We start from the raw sequence: 17,318 nt of genomic DNA, 5'->3' as shown, positions 1-17,318 counted from the left end.
ATATATATATATATATATATATATATATATATATATTAAGAAAAAATAAAAAATTAGTGATATTATCACTGTAAATGAAAATCACTATTTATTTATTTTTTTGAAAAGTGACAGAAGTCCACTATTTTTTTTTACATCTCAGGATTATTTTGTTTTATCAAAATATCATGATAATATCGATATATTTTGAAAATATCAGATATATTTGTGACATAGTTCCAGATTTATTTGCAAACGATAAATAAAAGAAAAAAGTAATTAACTTCAGTTTCTATCATCTGAAGTTCACTCATAGCTTAATAGATTCAATACTGGGTCTAGACACATCGAAAAACTGACTAAAAGAAGATGATGTGTCTTTGCAATCATTAGTTTCTAACTTTTTATCATCTGAAGTTCACTCATAGATTAATAGATTCAATAGACACATCCAACTTTTGATATCGTAGGTCCCACCATCTGTACCCAAACGTATGCATATGGTGCAACCCACGGTTCTAGATCAATGAGTGGGCTCACCATCTGCAACTAAATCCATGCCTAGGGTGGGGCCCACTATTTTACACTGTTTTGATAGGGTGGGTGACTCCCACCAGCTCAACTTAAACCCATGTATCGGGTGGGGACCACCATCTTATCTCATGTTTGATTGGGTGGGTCCCGCAATCTCCACCCAAGACCGTACAAAGATTGAGGCCCACCATTTTACACGTCGTGTTTTGATATGGTAGGACCCATTATTCTACATTCAAACATAGCATGGGCGAAGAATGCTAGTATTCCATTTATAAATCAAGTTTATCTACACAAGCATATTAGCATAACACGTCTTCGTTGATCTAAGATCACTACCAATACAAGGTGGATTCCTGAACATTCAATAGATTTTGGACCTTAACAGAAAACATACCTCAGGTTCCACAGCTACCTTTGGAGCAACTTTGACCATATTTTCGTCAGAGGCACCTTTTGCAAGGTCATCTGTAGCTTTTGGAATTCCAGTCGGTCTGGAAGCTCCAGCTTGGATGGTAGCAGAAGGAACAAGTGACTGAATGTCTGCATCACTTGCTAATGAGCCATCTCTTAATTTTAGTTGTCCTGAGTCAGGTTTCAAGAGTGTGATGCTTTCAGATCGTTCCAACCTTCCATCTACAGGTTTTGAACGCGATATCTGATCCCTGACAGAATTCAACGAATCTGGAAATTGAGCTCCCATAGCATTACTCGTTAGCCCTGAAGTCTCATTTTGTGAACCAATGAGAATAGAACCATTTGGACCCGCTAGGGTAGCACCACCTAAAGATTTTGCAGGTGAAGCCGCCGGCTTTAGATCAACATAGCCCATGCCAAATTCTTCCTCAGAAACCCATGAACTCTGCAATTTTCAAGGAATTTCTCCGTCAGTTTGATCAACCAAGCAAAGTACATTCCAAATACTCACCACCACATGGGAAAAAATGTTGATTATCAAAGAAAGCATAAAAAAAATTTGTACTACGGAAATGTGGCGGCTATGAAGTTCCAATGACATTATAGCTAGCCCAATTCGAACATTCACCTTGCGGGCAGCCAAAGCCGCAGCAACGCCTGTAGCGAGGACTTTCAGATCTTCCCTCTCATCCCCCTTAATTTTAGCTACCTGAAAGAAAAGATGTCTCAGGTTATCATATAAATGATGAGAGGCTCAATGAAACAGCAAGTTAGAGAATATAATAACAAGTGAACATGCATTGTTTTACCCGTTTTTCAAGATTGATCCCACTCTTTCGAGTAACAGGGAAAACACAGGAAATTTTAGTCAACATTATCAGAGCATTCCGGATATCCATGTATTCAGTTGATTCCAAGCACATGATGAGCAATCGTGTAATTCTTCCGCTCCATTTCCAGTGTACCTGCCAGGAAATAAGATGGAAAATGAAACTTGTTATTTCTACAAGTAAAAAACTACAGATTTTTTAAGGACAATGAGTTGGCGTGCCTTACTCCCAACACGCCCTACGAGATGGACTCAATCGAACCACCACTTTTGAAATTCAAAAAAAAAAAAAAAAAAACGAAAGGTTTTTTTTTTTAAAGAGAAAGAAACTGAAGGAAAGGTAAATAATTCAAACATATAATATCGACAAATTCACACCTGTTAAAAACAAAAAAAAAACATAAAGTTATTAACGGGTAAGATTGTAACTACAAGGAATATGTTATAACAAAAGGTACTGAATTAGCAGACATGCGTAACAGCGCAGGTCACTATATCACTTCGGAATGATTTTCTTTTTTTTTTCATTTCTTTTTGTGTGTGTGCGTGCGTGTGTGGTGGTGGTGGTGTGGGGGGGGGGGGCATTTATGTCATTTTGTGTCAGTTTCAGTGGAAATTTAAAAGCATGTACACGTATACATATGCAAACATAAATGCATATTTTTATTTCTTTTTTTTTTGAATGATCTACACATACATGTATACACAACCGCATAAAAAAAACATGTATATACGCATATGCGCACATACATCTCTATGTATATAAATCAGTGTTTCCAAAAGCATAAGCCAATTGGCGTAAGGATAAGCGTCAAGGCACACATAAAATGATGAGATGCTTCAAACAAACAATTTTCTTCACTACTTCCTAATCATTCAATGGAAATACAATCTGCCACTGCCAGGATATTTCCCTCATCAAGAGCAACCTTTTGGAGGTGAAGTTTGTGATGAATGGGCATCCATTGGAAGGAGCGAAGAAATACTATATTATCTACCAGTTTCCCTTCAAGGTTCATCCCATTGAGTTTTTTGCCTCATTTTAGTTTTGTTGTTTAGAGTATTTTGGTATTTTGAATTTAAGATCTAGCAGAAATGAGAAACTGTGCATATGAAAAATGCACATGATTACATTTTTACTTAATAATGATTTATGCGTGAAAATGAAGCACATTTTTTCAAGGATTTAACTATTTTTCATAAATTTCTTAACTATGGATTTTTATTTTTAAATTTTTTATTAAAATAGCAACAATTGTGAGGCTTATGTCGGGCCTCGTGAGGGAGCTGAAAACCTTGCCTCGCGAGAGTTTCTAGAGGAATTTTGAGGTATTGGCTCTAAGGGCCCCATGAATAGAATGTCTCGTGCTATTTAAAAGGGGAAAAAAAGATAGACTCTCTTGAGGCATGTGCCTCAAAGGCTCAAATGCGGCTCAAATGAAATAAGGTGTATTATCAAGGTTTCGGGAATCGGATCCGGTATGCATTTAGGTTGTGACGGAAATGAAAACATGTTGGTTTCAGATGAAAATTTCCTGTAAAATTATGGAATCGTATGAAACATATGAAAATGATGGACATTTAAGCGGGGGAAAAAACCCATAACGGTTGGTTTAACAATATCAAGCACCTAATGCAGTGTATCGAGCACCTAGTGACTTGTATTTTCTTGAATGTCTGATAACTCCAATACATACCATTTCACATGTAATTAATAAAAATATCTAAACATAATATAGACACTGCATTCGCATGCGATTAATATAAAGATAATTATGTAACACACATTGATATGGTTATAGTTTTAGTTTTGGTATACATTTCGATTTCCGTATACATTTTGGAGGGGATGGAAATTGAAACATTTAGGTCGTTTCGTGCCTGTCTCAGTGAAAATTTAAAACCATGGATATTGTTCTGAGAATGTCTTGTATCCTGGCAGTGATACAGTGAGGGTTAGTACTAACAAATGTGCACGACACATGCAGATCAAGTTGTGCGGTCAGTTCTCTGGGGTGCAAGGGGAAACGCCCCGGAAGGGAAATTTAATTTTCGATTTAGTACTAAAGAGTATTTCGGTAATTTTCTTGATGTAGTGGCATTGATGTATAAGCCCTATTAAGGATATGGGTAGTGAGGTTTTTTCTTTGAGATTTCTTGGCCGAGAAAGAGTGTTTTGTAACCCTAAACCGAAATAGTGAAACACTTCTCCCGTCGACATAGGTGCACTGCCGAACCATGTAAATCTTGTGTGATTATGTTTCTCGGATCTTGTTATTAACAATTGTTGAACGTCGTGTTTGATCCTATTTAAGAAGGCATTTCTCAGTTTTCTACAGATATTATTCACATTTCACTCAGCAAAAACTCTTATATGTGATGCGTATATAAATTGAGTTTATCGGGGATATTTTTGTGAGAAACACAACTTTCTTCATCACTCCCTTGGTTCGGAGTATTTTCATGTTTCGAAATTGTGACATGGTGAAGAGGGACTTTGCAAGGAAACATGCAGGTGATGTGGTTGGGGATCAACCAAGGGGTTAGATTTTGTAAACAAGGTGCACAAGATTATTCTAAGATTGCAATAACTTTTCATACAAGGCATATACCGTATTTCGTCAAATGATGATTAACGTGTGGAAATGTTTTTTTTTATTTATGCTAATTTATATTTCATCAATCTCATTTCTATTTTAAGAGTCAAAATCTGTGAATATTACACCTCACCTAACGAATCCGCCTCTAATGTTCCACGCACGCACGAGCACACATGCATACATTAATGAAGGTTTGGGACAAAATGTAACCACGTAACAACATAGTAAAAGAGCTCGCGGAATGGAACTCCACCATGACAACCTCGAATGGTGTAGCAACAAACAATTGATAATCATTGAAAGAATGAAACAGCACGTACACACATAACCATGTATCTCGCATATCCTAAGAACTACTTCGGCCACAATAATTGGTAGTTACGACCTCCCTAAACCATTCCAAACCCTGCACAAAAGAAAGGCCCCTATATACTAGACTGGTTCAGGACGAGAACACTGCCAAAGGTTCACAGCAGAGTCGATAATCACTGAAGAAACAAGAAATACATTAACATATTTTAAGCAGGTTGTTTCTGTCCAGAACCCTGTATCACCCCTGTCCTAAGAACTACTTCAGCAACAAGAATAGGCAGTAACAACCTCTCTGAGTGCAGAGCAAACTGATGGCATATCGTTATGGTTTTAAATTTAGTCCGTAACAAAAATATTTCAGCCGAAATTTCAGATTTCCACCAAGACCGAAACAGACATATTTCCACCGAAATTTTAGACATTTCCACCAAAATTTTAAAAATACAGAAACTTTTAGCCAGATTTAACATGATTTCGGCCGAAATTTCCACCGAAACCGAAATATTTCGATTTCTGTGGTGGTCGAAACCAACACCGAAACCAAAATTTAAAACCTTGTTCTCAAAATCCCACTTAGAACATAATGGATGGAGAATGGCAACAATTCTTTACATCCTAAATAAGCCAGTAGAGTACACAAATCTAATTATCAGCAATGGCATCTGATACATTTCAGTAATTGAGAAAGTGCAGTTTGCGTCAGTATGGTTCAAAACCAAGAAAAACAATTTACCTACATGCAAAACGATATAATGAGAAATAAAGACCTGTCTTTACACTCTACAGGGAAGATTCTATATTCCAAAAAAATGGCAATATTCAGCATTGGAACTAGTAGCACTTGTAACAAGCAAGAGAACTCACTCTAATAAACTGGCTAAATGTGACCCGCTGACTATTGGGATATCTGTAATAAACAGCAAAGCCAGGCATGTTTCCACATTCTCGTTCATATATTGACTCATCACTCTGGAAAAGAAACAATTTGAGAACCTCAATATGAGTCCTATGCAACAGATGTCCAATCCATAACCATATTTTTTTCATGGGATTTGCTAGCGTCCATCGTTTAAGGCATTTCACAGAACGTATGTTGCATGAGAGAGCAGCCATATAGGCTCACTTTTCAACAGATTTTGTCACTATTCATGAAGTGGCTGCTGTCTCATGCAACAGACGTTCCGCGAAATGCCTTAAGCGATGGACACTAGCAAATCCCTTTTTTCAGAATGAATTCTATAATCCTACAAAATAGTGGAAAAAAATTTCAGAAGTATGTAAGAGGATTTAAAATCAGTGATATGGATACCTTCCAATGGTAAGCCATCTTTAGCGTCTCATATAAAAACCTTCCAAGCCTACCTGCTTCAAATTCAGTGCAGCAGCAGATCATGGGCTGTAAGGTTTTACATATGAGAACGTCAATATGATTGACAGTGTTGAAATAAGGGGTGCCGAGAGAATGTAGAGTATGCACAAACATAGCACAGTACACGGCATCTGGCATGCTAAATATACAGCGTGGAAAAATGCAGCGCTGGAGAAACTCCATGTTAATTTTTAAAGCGTCAGGGCATGAACTCAACCACTTGTCCTTTTCACGCGCAAGACGTTTACGTACGGATGCGACATTTTCCTCATGCCGCAGGAATTCACTAGTCAAACGATCTAGCAATTCTTGGATCCGCTCCTTGTCTTTTTTCCGTTTAGTAATTGCAGAGTTCGAGTTATCAGAAAGCTCTTCTAGGGTTTTAAGAGCAGCATGTTGCTTGGCAATCTCGGACTCATAACGATTTCTAGGAACATAAAGATCATAGAGAGTAAGCCCCCAAAAGGTTGCATAGAGATCCGGAGAGAGGCTATTCCAGGCTTTTGAAGGCAATATTGATCGAACTGTATCAAGAAGATCCGACCACCTAAATAGATTAACAGAATTGCTTAGAAAACAAAAGATATTTGAATATAGTTAGGATTATCATTCAGGCATAAGCATGAGAAAACCCTAAATTCAGGAATGGAAAAAACAGGGTGTTACATGATGGGCTTCCGAGGAGGGCCAATATCTAGAACCACTGTGGCGGATGAAATTGAGGATTCAAATCCATTATCTGCATTTGTCTCTTCAACAACATCAGAAGGCCAAAACATATCAGAACCGCTTGAGCACTTGAAGAGCCTCATCACAGGCCGATATATTAGAAAGGCCACCTGGATAAGAAACAAAAAATTGTCCACTAAAAACTGATGGGCTAGGACGCAATACATTCCACAACTATATACATAATAATTAAACCACATATGCTGCTATTCTATGCATAAAATGAATAACAGAAAAGAACCTTGATAAAATCCAGCATCAAGTAAAGAAAGAGAGAAGAGCAAAAGGTGGCAAATAAGCAGTTACAGGGATGCAGAAAATATAGAAAGCAAAAGTCATACCTCTGGATCCAAGTGATATTTGTGAATGAGGTCATCTAGCGTAGGAATAAGCTGAACATAAGCTGTAGGTGGACTAACGGCACTATATAGGAATTCCACAAATTGAAGAAGAGTGCCGTGGCATCTATCGAACTGCTCGCTAACCATCTTAATGTGAGGCCCATCTGCATTTGTGACAACCCTGAAGTACATATAACAATCATACTCAGAATTCCATCAATACATTGCCGTAGGGTGAATCCATTTGGGTGGTAGACAAAATTCAAGGACTCAAATCACTCAACTGGGAGTCTAAACAACTCACCCATTCAGAGAGAGAGAGAGAGAGAGAGAGAGAGAGAGAGAGAGAGAGAGAGAGAGAGAGAGAGAGAGAACAATTGCATAAGGAACAAGTAGGGTGATTCAATCTCACATGGAGCGGTGTTGGGCTACGAGCAATAAAAGAGGAATTGCCAATTTAGGTTCTTCCTTCGGAAGCAATGAGTCCCTTAGCCTGTTTGTAGATTTGATCAATGCCTGCAAAACAACTGATTGTGTGTCATCCCTGATTTGTTTAGGTTATCAAGTCAGAGAATGTGCTCTGAATGAGTAACATTTTAAGATGGAAGCTCAAGATCTATACACTAAATTCGACCACAGTATATAGACAAGGAGACTTTTTTTTTAATGGTTATATAGACAAGGAGAATATTAAATGGCACTATTTCTTTCAACTAAAAAACAGTTAATCTTTATGCAATTGACCGCGCTTGCAAATATCCACTAATTGACATTAGAGAATCCTAATTCGAGGTTAAGCCAAAGTTCAGACAAAAATGCTAAAAAGAGAGATACATAAAATGATGAAGAACCATTTTTTATATAGGGTTATTTAAAGCAATATTGAAATGCCTTGAAATATTTTTATTTAATTTAATTTTTTTTAAGCCGACCCCAACTAATTCGGGACAAAGGCTTAGCTGAGTTGATTAATTTTTTTCCCCAAAACAATAGATAGGAACAATGCCGACCAGTATGTGCAAGAAAAACTCTTAAGACATCTTCACAACCAATATATATATATATATATATATATATATATATGAGAAAAGTGTTTCTAGTCTGCCGACTAGAGATCATTCTCTAGTCCGGCGACCAAAAACACTTGGGTCCCACATTTTTTGTGGGGATCTAAAGCATTCATTTGATAGGCCCCATCATAGATAGGGTGTCCACAAAAAATCAGCTTCATAGGATCATCTTAACCCTTCCATTTGTGGAGCTAAAAAATGGACAGATTTGTGCCGATTTATAGCCATCCATTTTAAGCTCCACAAATCACAGGGTTGGGATGATCCTATGGAGCTGATTTTTTGTGGACACCCTCTCTATGTCAGGGCCCATCAAATGAATGCTTTGCATCACCCAAATAAGGTGGGACCCATTTTTTTGGTCGCCGGACTAAAGAATGATCTCTAGTCGGCAGACTAGAAACACTTCTCTCTCTCTCTCTCTCTCTCTCTCTCTCTCTCTCTCTCTATATATATATATATATATATATATATATATATATAGAGAGAGAGAGAGAGAACGGTTTCTACACACAAGTGTAGATAAGTTATCTACACACTAGCTTAAAATACAGTGGAGGGCATATTGTTTGGGTGATCCAAACCATTCATTTGATTGACCCTCACATAGATAGGGTGTCCACAAAAAATCAGCTCCATAGGATCATCCCAACCCTACGATTTGTGGAGGTAAAATGGACGTGTATAAACCTTCACAAATCTGTCCATTTTTTGCCTCCACGGTTCGAAGGGTTAGGATGATCTTATGAAGCTGATTTTTTGGGCACACCCTATCTATGTGAGGGCCAATCAAATGAATGGTTTGGATCACCCAAACAATGTGGGCCCCCACTGTATTTTAAGCTAGTGTGTAGAGAACTTATCTACACTTGTGTGTAAAAACCATTTTCTCGTTTATTGCCTCCGTGTTATATATATATATATATATATATATATATATATATATATGAGAAAACGGTTCCTACACACGTGTAGATAAGTTATCTACACACTAGCTTAAAATACAGTGGGGGCCACATTATTTGGGTGATCCAAACCATTCATTTTTAAGGCCCTCACATAGATAGGGTGTCCACAAAAAATCAGATCCATAGGATCATCCTAACCATTCGAACTGTGGAGGCAAAAAATGGACTAATTTGTGAAGGTTTAAAGACATCCATTTTACCTCCACAAATCGTAGGGTTGGGATGATCCTATGGATCTGATTTTTTGTAGACAGCCTATCTATGTGAGGGCCTTTAAAATGGATGGCTTGGATCACCCAAACAATGTGGGCCCCCACTGTATTTTAAGCTAGTGTGTAGAGAACTCTCTACACATATGTGTAGGAACCGTTGATGTGGATGCTTATTACTTCTTTTTTGAATGGTAAAGATGCTTCTATTAATAGGAAGCGAGACCGAGGACGTCCCAAAATTACAATATCAGAACAAGCATAAAAAGCAAGGGGAGATCCAATACTGAGGGTCACTCAGGGAGGAAGAAAATCATAGAGTTTCAAAATCCCCTTAGAGACTCCCTCTCTAGCTAATCTGACCGCCTCACCATTAGCCGAACGTCTAATGTGAGTGGATGCTTATTATTTAGCAGATAAAGATGAGAGATAAACAAATGTAAAGTGCACCTTATTATTTCTTGTTATTCCGAACGAAGTAGCCTGATACCGCAGCGTCTCACTTCCAGCCATTGCATCCAGCTGTTCCTCTGTCATGTTCTCTGTGTATTGGACATTTGCCATTTGTTGGATAAGATCCTGTCACCACCCTCATTACTCAGATTCTTATTATTTTTAAGCACATAATACTCATGTAGTAAACTCTGTAACCTTCAACGCTCTCACTATACCTGCAAGAGAACAAGCTCAATTCCCTTCCCCTTTTTCAATTGATTAACAAGATATTGGAAAAGACCCCTCAATTCCATTGAAGGATATTTCTTACACCTGAAAACAAATGAAAAGACTCCACTGCTTATAAAACCCAAATGCAGGAAGATATGTAGGGTAGGACATTGTCTTGATGTCAATATTTTAAATATCCGCTATAAATCCATGGCAGAAATTTGAATTCTTAGGTGTACTGTGAAAATAGAAAATACAGTTCTACACTGGAAATACATATGGAAAGATAAAACAATGGCATGTAACAAATTCCCACGGCGATAGGAGTGCCACCAACCCTACATGACTATGTCTGTAAATCATATAAAGAGCAAAATCTAGTTATTGTACATGACCAAGCCAGCATTCAAGTATCTAATTGCAAGTAGAACAATTAATAGAAGAAGGATGACCAAGATACACAGGAAGTTTGCAGCAAGCATGGAAAATAGCAATTTCTAAGACTAAAAAAAGCAACAATTCAGTTTTGAGATGGCTGGTTTCATCTATCAATACATGTTTACTTATTGTTATCACCAATTGACATAGGACGGATCACACTTGTATGGGTTATCTAGAAACATAATGAAGGTGACAAACTATTGAGTTTTGGAAGTCCATAAATATGAATAGGATAATAACAAAAGTATTGTAAATCTGGACAGCGTGCAACTTCTACGATTCAACCATGAAATTATGATCAAAACAATAGAGATTTTAAAATTATTTGAGTAAATAAAATTACGTAATCAATCTGCACATTAACATGTAAATACCAAGAATATAAAGAAGTTATCGTTCTCAGTTCTCACAATCAGAAAATTTCAGTAACCCCATAAAGAATGCATCCCTATCCAACATACGAAATCTCATAAAGACTCAGAACAATAGCAATATGCCTATGAAGAAGATTCTGGACTTCCAAGAGGGTTTTTGGGTAGGTTTCGAGGTGTGCATGCACAAGCCAGGAAGTTGCAGAGTTATGCCGGGATGACGTAGAATGTGGTGGTAGAGAATGAGTGAAATGGATGGGAGAAAATTAAGAGTTTGGATCCTATAATTGGTGATTAGGTTGGGCAAGTATTTCTACGAGGTTTAGGATAGTTTGGAATGGTGCAGACATATGCCGGGATGCTATCGAAACACACCGGGAAGGTGTAAAATTAGTTTTAGGACAAACCGAATTGGGGACAAGGCATGGATGGGTTACAATGATATTTTTTAAGGTTGGAAAACTTTTTAATGGGCATTTTTGGATTTCTGGGTTCAAATCAAAAAAATAATAATAATAATGAAATTGGTGAGGCTAATGGAGGTTTGGGGTTCCCGAGAAGGTGGCTTATGGGAGAAAAACCAAAAGAGAAGAGAGAAGAATAGGATGCCTCGGTGAAGGATTGCTATGAGAGGAGTGGCAGAAGGGTTCTTTGGACACCGGCTTGTAGAAGAAATTTATTTGATAGAGAACTACACTCAATTGCTCTGCTTCTTGAGATATTTGGAGGGTGCTATGTAAAGCAGTCAAGTGTGGATAAAAGGGTTTGGATATGGGATTCTACTGAGGTCTTCCCTGTCAAATTTTTTTATAATCATCTTGCGCCTTGTCATGTACCCCCAAAGTAGCTAGAGTGTGGACGATCCGAGTGCATCCCAGAGTATGTACCTTTGGTTGGGCCACTCTTCTTGAGCGGATTCAGACAGTCGAATTTTTCTTCTTAAGTGGGAGATGCTGATAGCCTGATAGTAGATCATTGTGCACTCTGCATAGTGGCAGGAGGATCAATTAATCATATTTTCTTCCCTGTTCTTTAGCCAGGGAGGTTTGGAGTAGCATCTTAAGCAGGTACTGGATGAGTTGGGTTTTCCCTTCCCCTTTTTCTGACCTTTTCGAAGGTTGGCCATTAATAACTTGGAAGAAAAAAAAGGCAAGATTCTCTGAAAGGTTACTCTCCTTAGCACTATGTGGGTGCTTTGGAAAGAAGGAAATGCAAATGTCTTCGATGGTGTTTCTAAACCTACTCTTTCTTATTTGTGAATGTCATTGCTTCAACTAATTCTTGAGGGAAAACTCTCCCCTACTTTAAATTTGTATCGACTTTTGATCTTTGGAACGGTTGGAGGGAGATGCACTGTAGAGCGGCAGCCTGCGGTGGTGCAACCTTGGGATCCTCCACCTCCTGGTTTCTAAAATTCAATTAAGACCTATCAAAAAAGTGTGGGCAATCCAGGTCTAGCAGGCAACGGAGGAATTCTTAGGGACGCATGTGGAGAGGTCATTTGGGCCTTTGCTGGGACAATTAGGGTTTCAAATGGTACTAAGGTGGAGGTTCGAGCAGCTTATTAGGGCATTAAAAGTTTGGACAGAGTTTCCTTGGATCGAGTAATTGTGGAGGGAGACTCCCTCAATGTCATCCGTTGGCTTCGAGGTTCTCTTGTCCCCCCTTGGAGATTCACGCAATTTTTATAAGATACAGGATATTGTGGGAGACTCTTCGATTGCATTCATCCAAATCCGCAGGTCTGTCAATTCTGTGGATGATAAGTTAGCGAGGACGGGAATTTTTAAGTCAGGTCTCGAGATGTTCGACTATCTCCCCCCTTGAGCCTTTTCTCTTTCCTTTTATGTATTATTGATATCTATGTATTTTCTTAGTTTGACAACCTCGGTCTTTCCTTCATTAATGAAAATTTGTCACCATTCAAGAAAAAAAAAAGAATAGTAAAAACAATAAATGACTCAACTCAACTCAACAAAACCTTTGTCCCAAACTAGTTGGGGTCAGCTAAATGAATCCTTTAGAAAAAATTCATGAAGAATGTGAAAGGAATCTATCCGGCTCTAATCCTGGCTCTAGTTGGGTTCTTCTACGTGGATCATTTTCTTCCATTCTATCCTATTCAAGGTCATGTTCTCTGTTATATTCCTAGCTATCAAGTCTTTCCTCACTATTTCTACGCAAGTTGTCTTCGGTCTGCCCCTACCTCTTTTTACTCCATCAATTTGGCACGAGTCGCCTCTTCTCACCAGAGCATCCAAAGGCCTACGTTGGATATGTCCAAACCATCTTAAGCGGTGCTCTCTCATCTTCTCCTCAATTGGTGCCACCCCCACCTTTTTACGAATGTCTTCATTTTTAATTCTATCTAACCTTGTGTGGCCTCACATCCATCTAAGCATTCGCATCTCCGCCACACTCATCTTATGCACATGTTGCTTCTTGGTGGCCCAACATTCTGAGCTGTACAGCATGGTTGGCCGTTGGCCTCACAGCTGTCTTATAAAACTTTCCCTTCAACTTGGTAGGGATTTTACGGTCGCACAGAACTCCTGATGCAAGCTTCCACTTCGACCAACCTGCTCTTATTCTATGGTTAACATCCTCTTCAATCTCTCCTTCCTTGTGTAGAATTGAACCAAGATAGCGAAAGATATCCCTCTTAGGTACCTCCCGTCCAGTCATATTTACTACATCCTCAACCCGCCTTCTTACATTACTAAAGTTGCATTCCATATATTATGTCTTAGTCCTACTCAGTCTAAAACCTTTGGATTCCAAAGTAGTTTTCCATAACTCTAACTTAGCATTTACTCCTACTTTGGTTTCGTCGATTAATACTATGTCATCTGCAAATAACATACACCACGACACCTCATCCAGGATACCCTCCGTAAGCTCATCCATAACTAGCGTAAAAAGATAAGGGCTTAGAGCTGATCCTTGGTGCAGTCCTATTGTAATTGGAACCTCACTAGATGTGTCATCCGTGGTTCTGAATCTAGTTACTGCTCCATCGTACACAATGTTCTAAAAAGCGTTGGGCGGAGCTGGGCGGCTGACTGACCTCCCAGCGCCCAGGCGGCGCCTAGGCATTTTTCATTTTTTTTTAGATATTAATATATTTTCATAATATCTTGCATTTTTGTATATAAAATACAAATGCTTGAATACATAACAATCCAAACCATTTTATGCATAAGCACTAAACATTAAATAATAACAAAGAGTCAAAAACGCCGATGGCCTGGGCCGCCGCCTAATAACGCCCAGGCGGTGAGACCGCTTTTTTAAACGCCCAGGGCCTGGGCGGTGGGTTTTTCTGCGCCCAGCGCTCGTACATATACTTAATCACATCAACATATTTAGTAGGCACTTTTTTCTTTCAAGGACCCACCACATAACATTCCTGGGAACCCTATCATACGCTTTCTCCAAATCAATGAAAACCAATGACAAGTAATGAAAATATGAAAATATGACAAGTAATGAATATATGCTACTCATCTCAAGGCTTCAAACAATGACTTTCTTTGCCATCTCACCAAAGAATACTCCACTTCTCAACAAAAAAGAAGTTGATGAAGTTTTTTTCCTCCACGAAGCTCTCAATATCAATATAGCAAGTGAATGTAGTGTTCTTTTCGCACAACCCCAACATAAAGCATTTATATCAAACAAATGAAAAATTCAAAGGACTAAACTACGCATTTCTAAGGATTTAAAGACTTGCTCCCACTTAAATTCCCGTAATCCATGTGTGAGGCCTATTTAAAACAGTCATAACTCAAAGAACTTAATCTATTTTGATGTAAAAAAACTCTAATACCCCACTATGACTTAAAAGACTCAAATAACACTTTACAAACTAAATAAAACTCTTTTAACTCTAATGAAGGACCCCATCTTCTTAAACCCTTGATTCTTCAAGTCGTCTTGGAGGGTCCCTCATCACCAATCTAACTATGAAAGTAACCCATCAACGCAAGATAGCTCATAAATATGATAGAAAAAATACATGAAAGACTCGGTCTACCTGCGAATAGCAGGTTCGGATAAAAGGATTTGTAGGTGGTCGCCGGATGGATCCTTTTGCATCCAATCCTTTTCTTTAAATTTTAACACCCCCAACCCCCCCCCCCCCCCCCCCAAACCGCAAAAAAAAGGGAAAAAAATTAAAATTGGAGAGTATGGAGCCACCTTGCGCAACCTCGGGTGTGGGCTTTTAGCTGTTCAACTTATCTCAACATAATCTTTATGATGGACCATTTCTACATGAGACACAAAATCATTATCAACCTTTGTGTGCTATCCCTGCCCGATACTGAGTCCATAGACCACATGTTACTTGCCTGTTGGCCCCTTAGAGGCGAGGCTCTTTGGAGTTTCCATTTTGATATTGTCTTGCAGCTAGTATGGAATAATGGAACATGAGAGTATTCAAAGGCACTTCTAAGAGTGTTCGCTATCTACAAAGCTCAACAGTCCTCCAAAGGGCATCAAACCAACCATCAGGAGTAAACCAGATCAAGCCTATGTTTCCAGGAGGACGACACCCCCCACGACAAGTGGGATGCTCAAGCTAAACTTCGATGGCCCTGGCACGGGGAACCTCGGCCTTGCTGGCAGTGATGGTCCTTAGAGATTCAGGTGGCAATGTTATTTGGGCCTTTTCAGGTCCCATTAGGAGTACTGATGCTAGCGAGGCGGAGGTAAGAGCCAACCACCACAGCATCAAGTGTTTGGATAGAGATTGTGTGGATAATGTGATTGTGGAGGGAGACCCCATGAATGTGTAACGTTGGGTTGACCACCTCGGTCCTCCCTCTTTATCTTGAATAAAATTGCAACCATTCAAAAAAAAAAAAAAAAACAAACCAAGGTCGAATCAGCCCCTCTAGGGAAACTGATGCTAAATTTAGACAATTCTGATTCTTCAACCTTGGTCCAGCAGGCATTGGGGGGTTCCTGAGAAAAAAGGATAGCGTAATCTCGGGGACCTTTTCTATTTCTAATTGGGATAGAAGATTCAACTGAGGCAGAGATTTAGGCGCTTTTTTATGATTCAAAAATTTGGACTGGTCACAATTAGATCCAATAATCATACGAGTCTCGTTCAGTGTGATCACCAGGTGGTAGCAAGAGGACTCAAAATATATCCCCCATACAAAAGATGTCAAAGAAGAATCAACAAAACCCCAAACAAGATTAGTGTAATCTAATAATCCCCAATGAACATGATGAAAAAAATTCGACAGAAAACAACAAAAATGTAGCAATAATTTGAGTGTAATGAACTAGTATAGTACAGGCTTCATGATCAATGGCTGGCATGAGGGGTGTATAATTAATAAAAAAAAGATAAATGACAGTAATGTCAAAAGATTGCATTTCCATAATATGAGTAAAGCCTGCCACAATTTAAAGAATACATACAGGTGACCCCAAAAGGAAGCAAGTGATTGAAGCCAATCTGACAAATTAAGGCCATCATCTTTTAGCTTCTCACGTCCCCCTTGTGCCAACCGTTCAATAACGACATATTCCAATACATCATATTCCAGCTGTAAAATAAAGCATTTTTTCTCATTAGGCTCACCAAAATGACTTACAAGCCTAAATTTGGGAGTTACGATATGAACTGGAACTTGGAAGAGAAAACAAGGGAAATTCATGATCAAGAAGAAAAGAGAGAAGACCAATCAAGAGTAACATATTCTTGTAGGACTGACATCTCACCAAATACATATTCAAGCATAATAACAGTTGCAGTTTTGGAATGCGCCGCACAGAAATCAGGATCAAACACCCCAAAAAAAAGTCTATTGGCTTAACCAAGTAATACCTATGTGCATGGATTCTTTGCCCCCCTATGCCGAATCCGTGTCGACACGTTTCCGCATCCGAATCGGGCATAGATTCATGTGGGACACACCCGGATTCTTGTTGTAGCCGTGTCCTGCACGAATCTTATATTTTTGGGCGAATCCGATTCATCGTTGTCTCTTTTGAAATGCGAATCCTACATATTTTCCCTTTAAACGTATTTTCTTCTGAACTTTTTTTTTCTAAAAGCACAACCCGTATTCTTTCAATAAAAAACCATCGTGCCTCGACCCTCAAACATCGACCCCCTTCCTCCTTCAACTCTCTTAACACAAAACTCGCCTCAACCCTCTACCCTCAAAATTTTCATGAATATATATATATATATATATATATATATATATATATAGAGAGAGAGAGAGAGAGAGAGAGAGAGAATAGAGTTCCTAAGATGTCACCTCATATAGCTTATATGAGGTGGCGCTCACAAAACATAAGGGGGCCACATTTTTGGGGCGATCCAAACCACTCATTTGAAAGGCCCTTATATGGATATGGTGCCTACAAAAATCAGGTCCATAGGATCATCCTAACCCTTCCATTTATGGAGGTTAAAAATGGGCAGATTTATGGAGGTTTATACCCATCCATTTCAAC

At 38.7% G+C, this 17,318-nt stretch overlaps 1 protein-coding gene across 3 annotated transcripts in view; it reads right to left on the bottom strand.

Annotated features, from left to right (window-relative positions):
- Window positions 1-17,318, bottom strand: part of THO2 — a 46,212-nt gene that overhangs the window by 4,544 nt on the left and 24,350 nt on the right. For all 3 annotated transcript variants that reach the window (XM_077385041.1, XM_077385042.1, XM_077385043.1), the window contains 11 exons: window positions 16,272-16,399; window positions 10,029-10,125; window positions 9,808-9,936; window positions 7,523-7,626; window positions 7,111-7,291; window positions 6,707-6,879; window positions 5,981-6,587; window positions 5,536-5,640; window positions 1,740-1,895; window positions 1,559-1,639; window positions 911-1,375 (listed from right to left, as the gene is read on the bottom strand). In XM_077385041.1, coding sequence (XP_077241156.1) covers window positions 911-1,375; window positions 1,559-1,639; window positions 1,740-1,895; window positions 5,536-5,640; window positions 5,981-6,587; window positions 6,707-6,879; window positions 7,111-7,291; window positions 7,523-7,626; window positions 9,808-9,936; window positions 10,029-10,125; window positions 16,272-16,399 — 2,226 coding nt within the window. The remainder of the gene's footprint in view (window positions 1-910; window positions 1,376-1,558; window positions 1,640-1,739; window positions 1,896-5,535; window positions 5,641-5,980; window positions 6,588-6,706; window positions 6,880-7,110; window positions 7,292-7,522; window positions 7,627-9,807; window positions 9,937-10,028; window positions 10,126-16,271; window positions 16,400-17,318) is intronic.

This window comes from Tasmannia lanceolata, unplaced genomic scaffold, assembly GCF_043159265.1.
Source record: "Tasmannia lanceolata isolate RefF3 unplaced genomic scaffold, GAP_Taslan_0.1 ptg000007l, whole genome shotgun sequence".
Classification (NCBI taxonomy): Eukaryota; Viridiplantae; Streptophyta; class Magnoliopsida; order Canellales; family Winteraceae; genus Tasmannia; species Tasmannia lanceolata.
The sequence above is the reverse complement of the archived record's forward strand: the minus strand, read 5'-3'. Positions and strand labels throughout refer to the sequence as shown.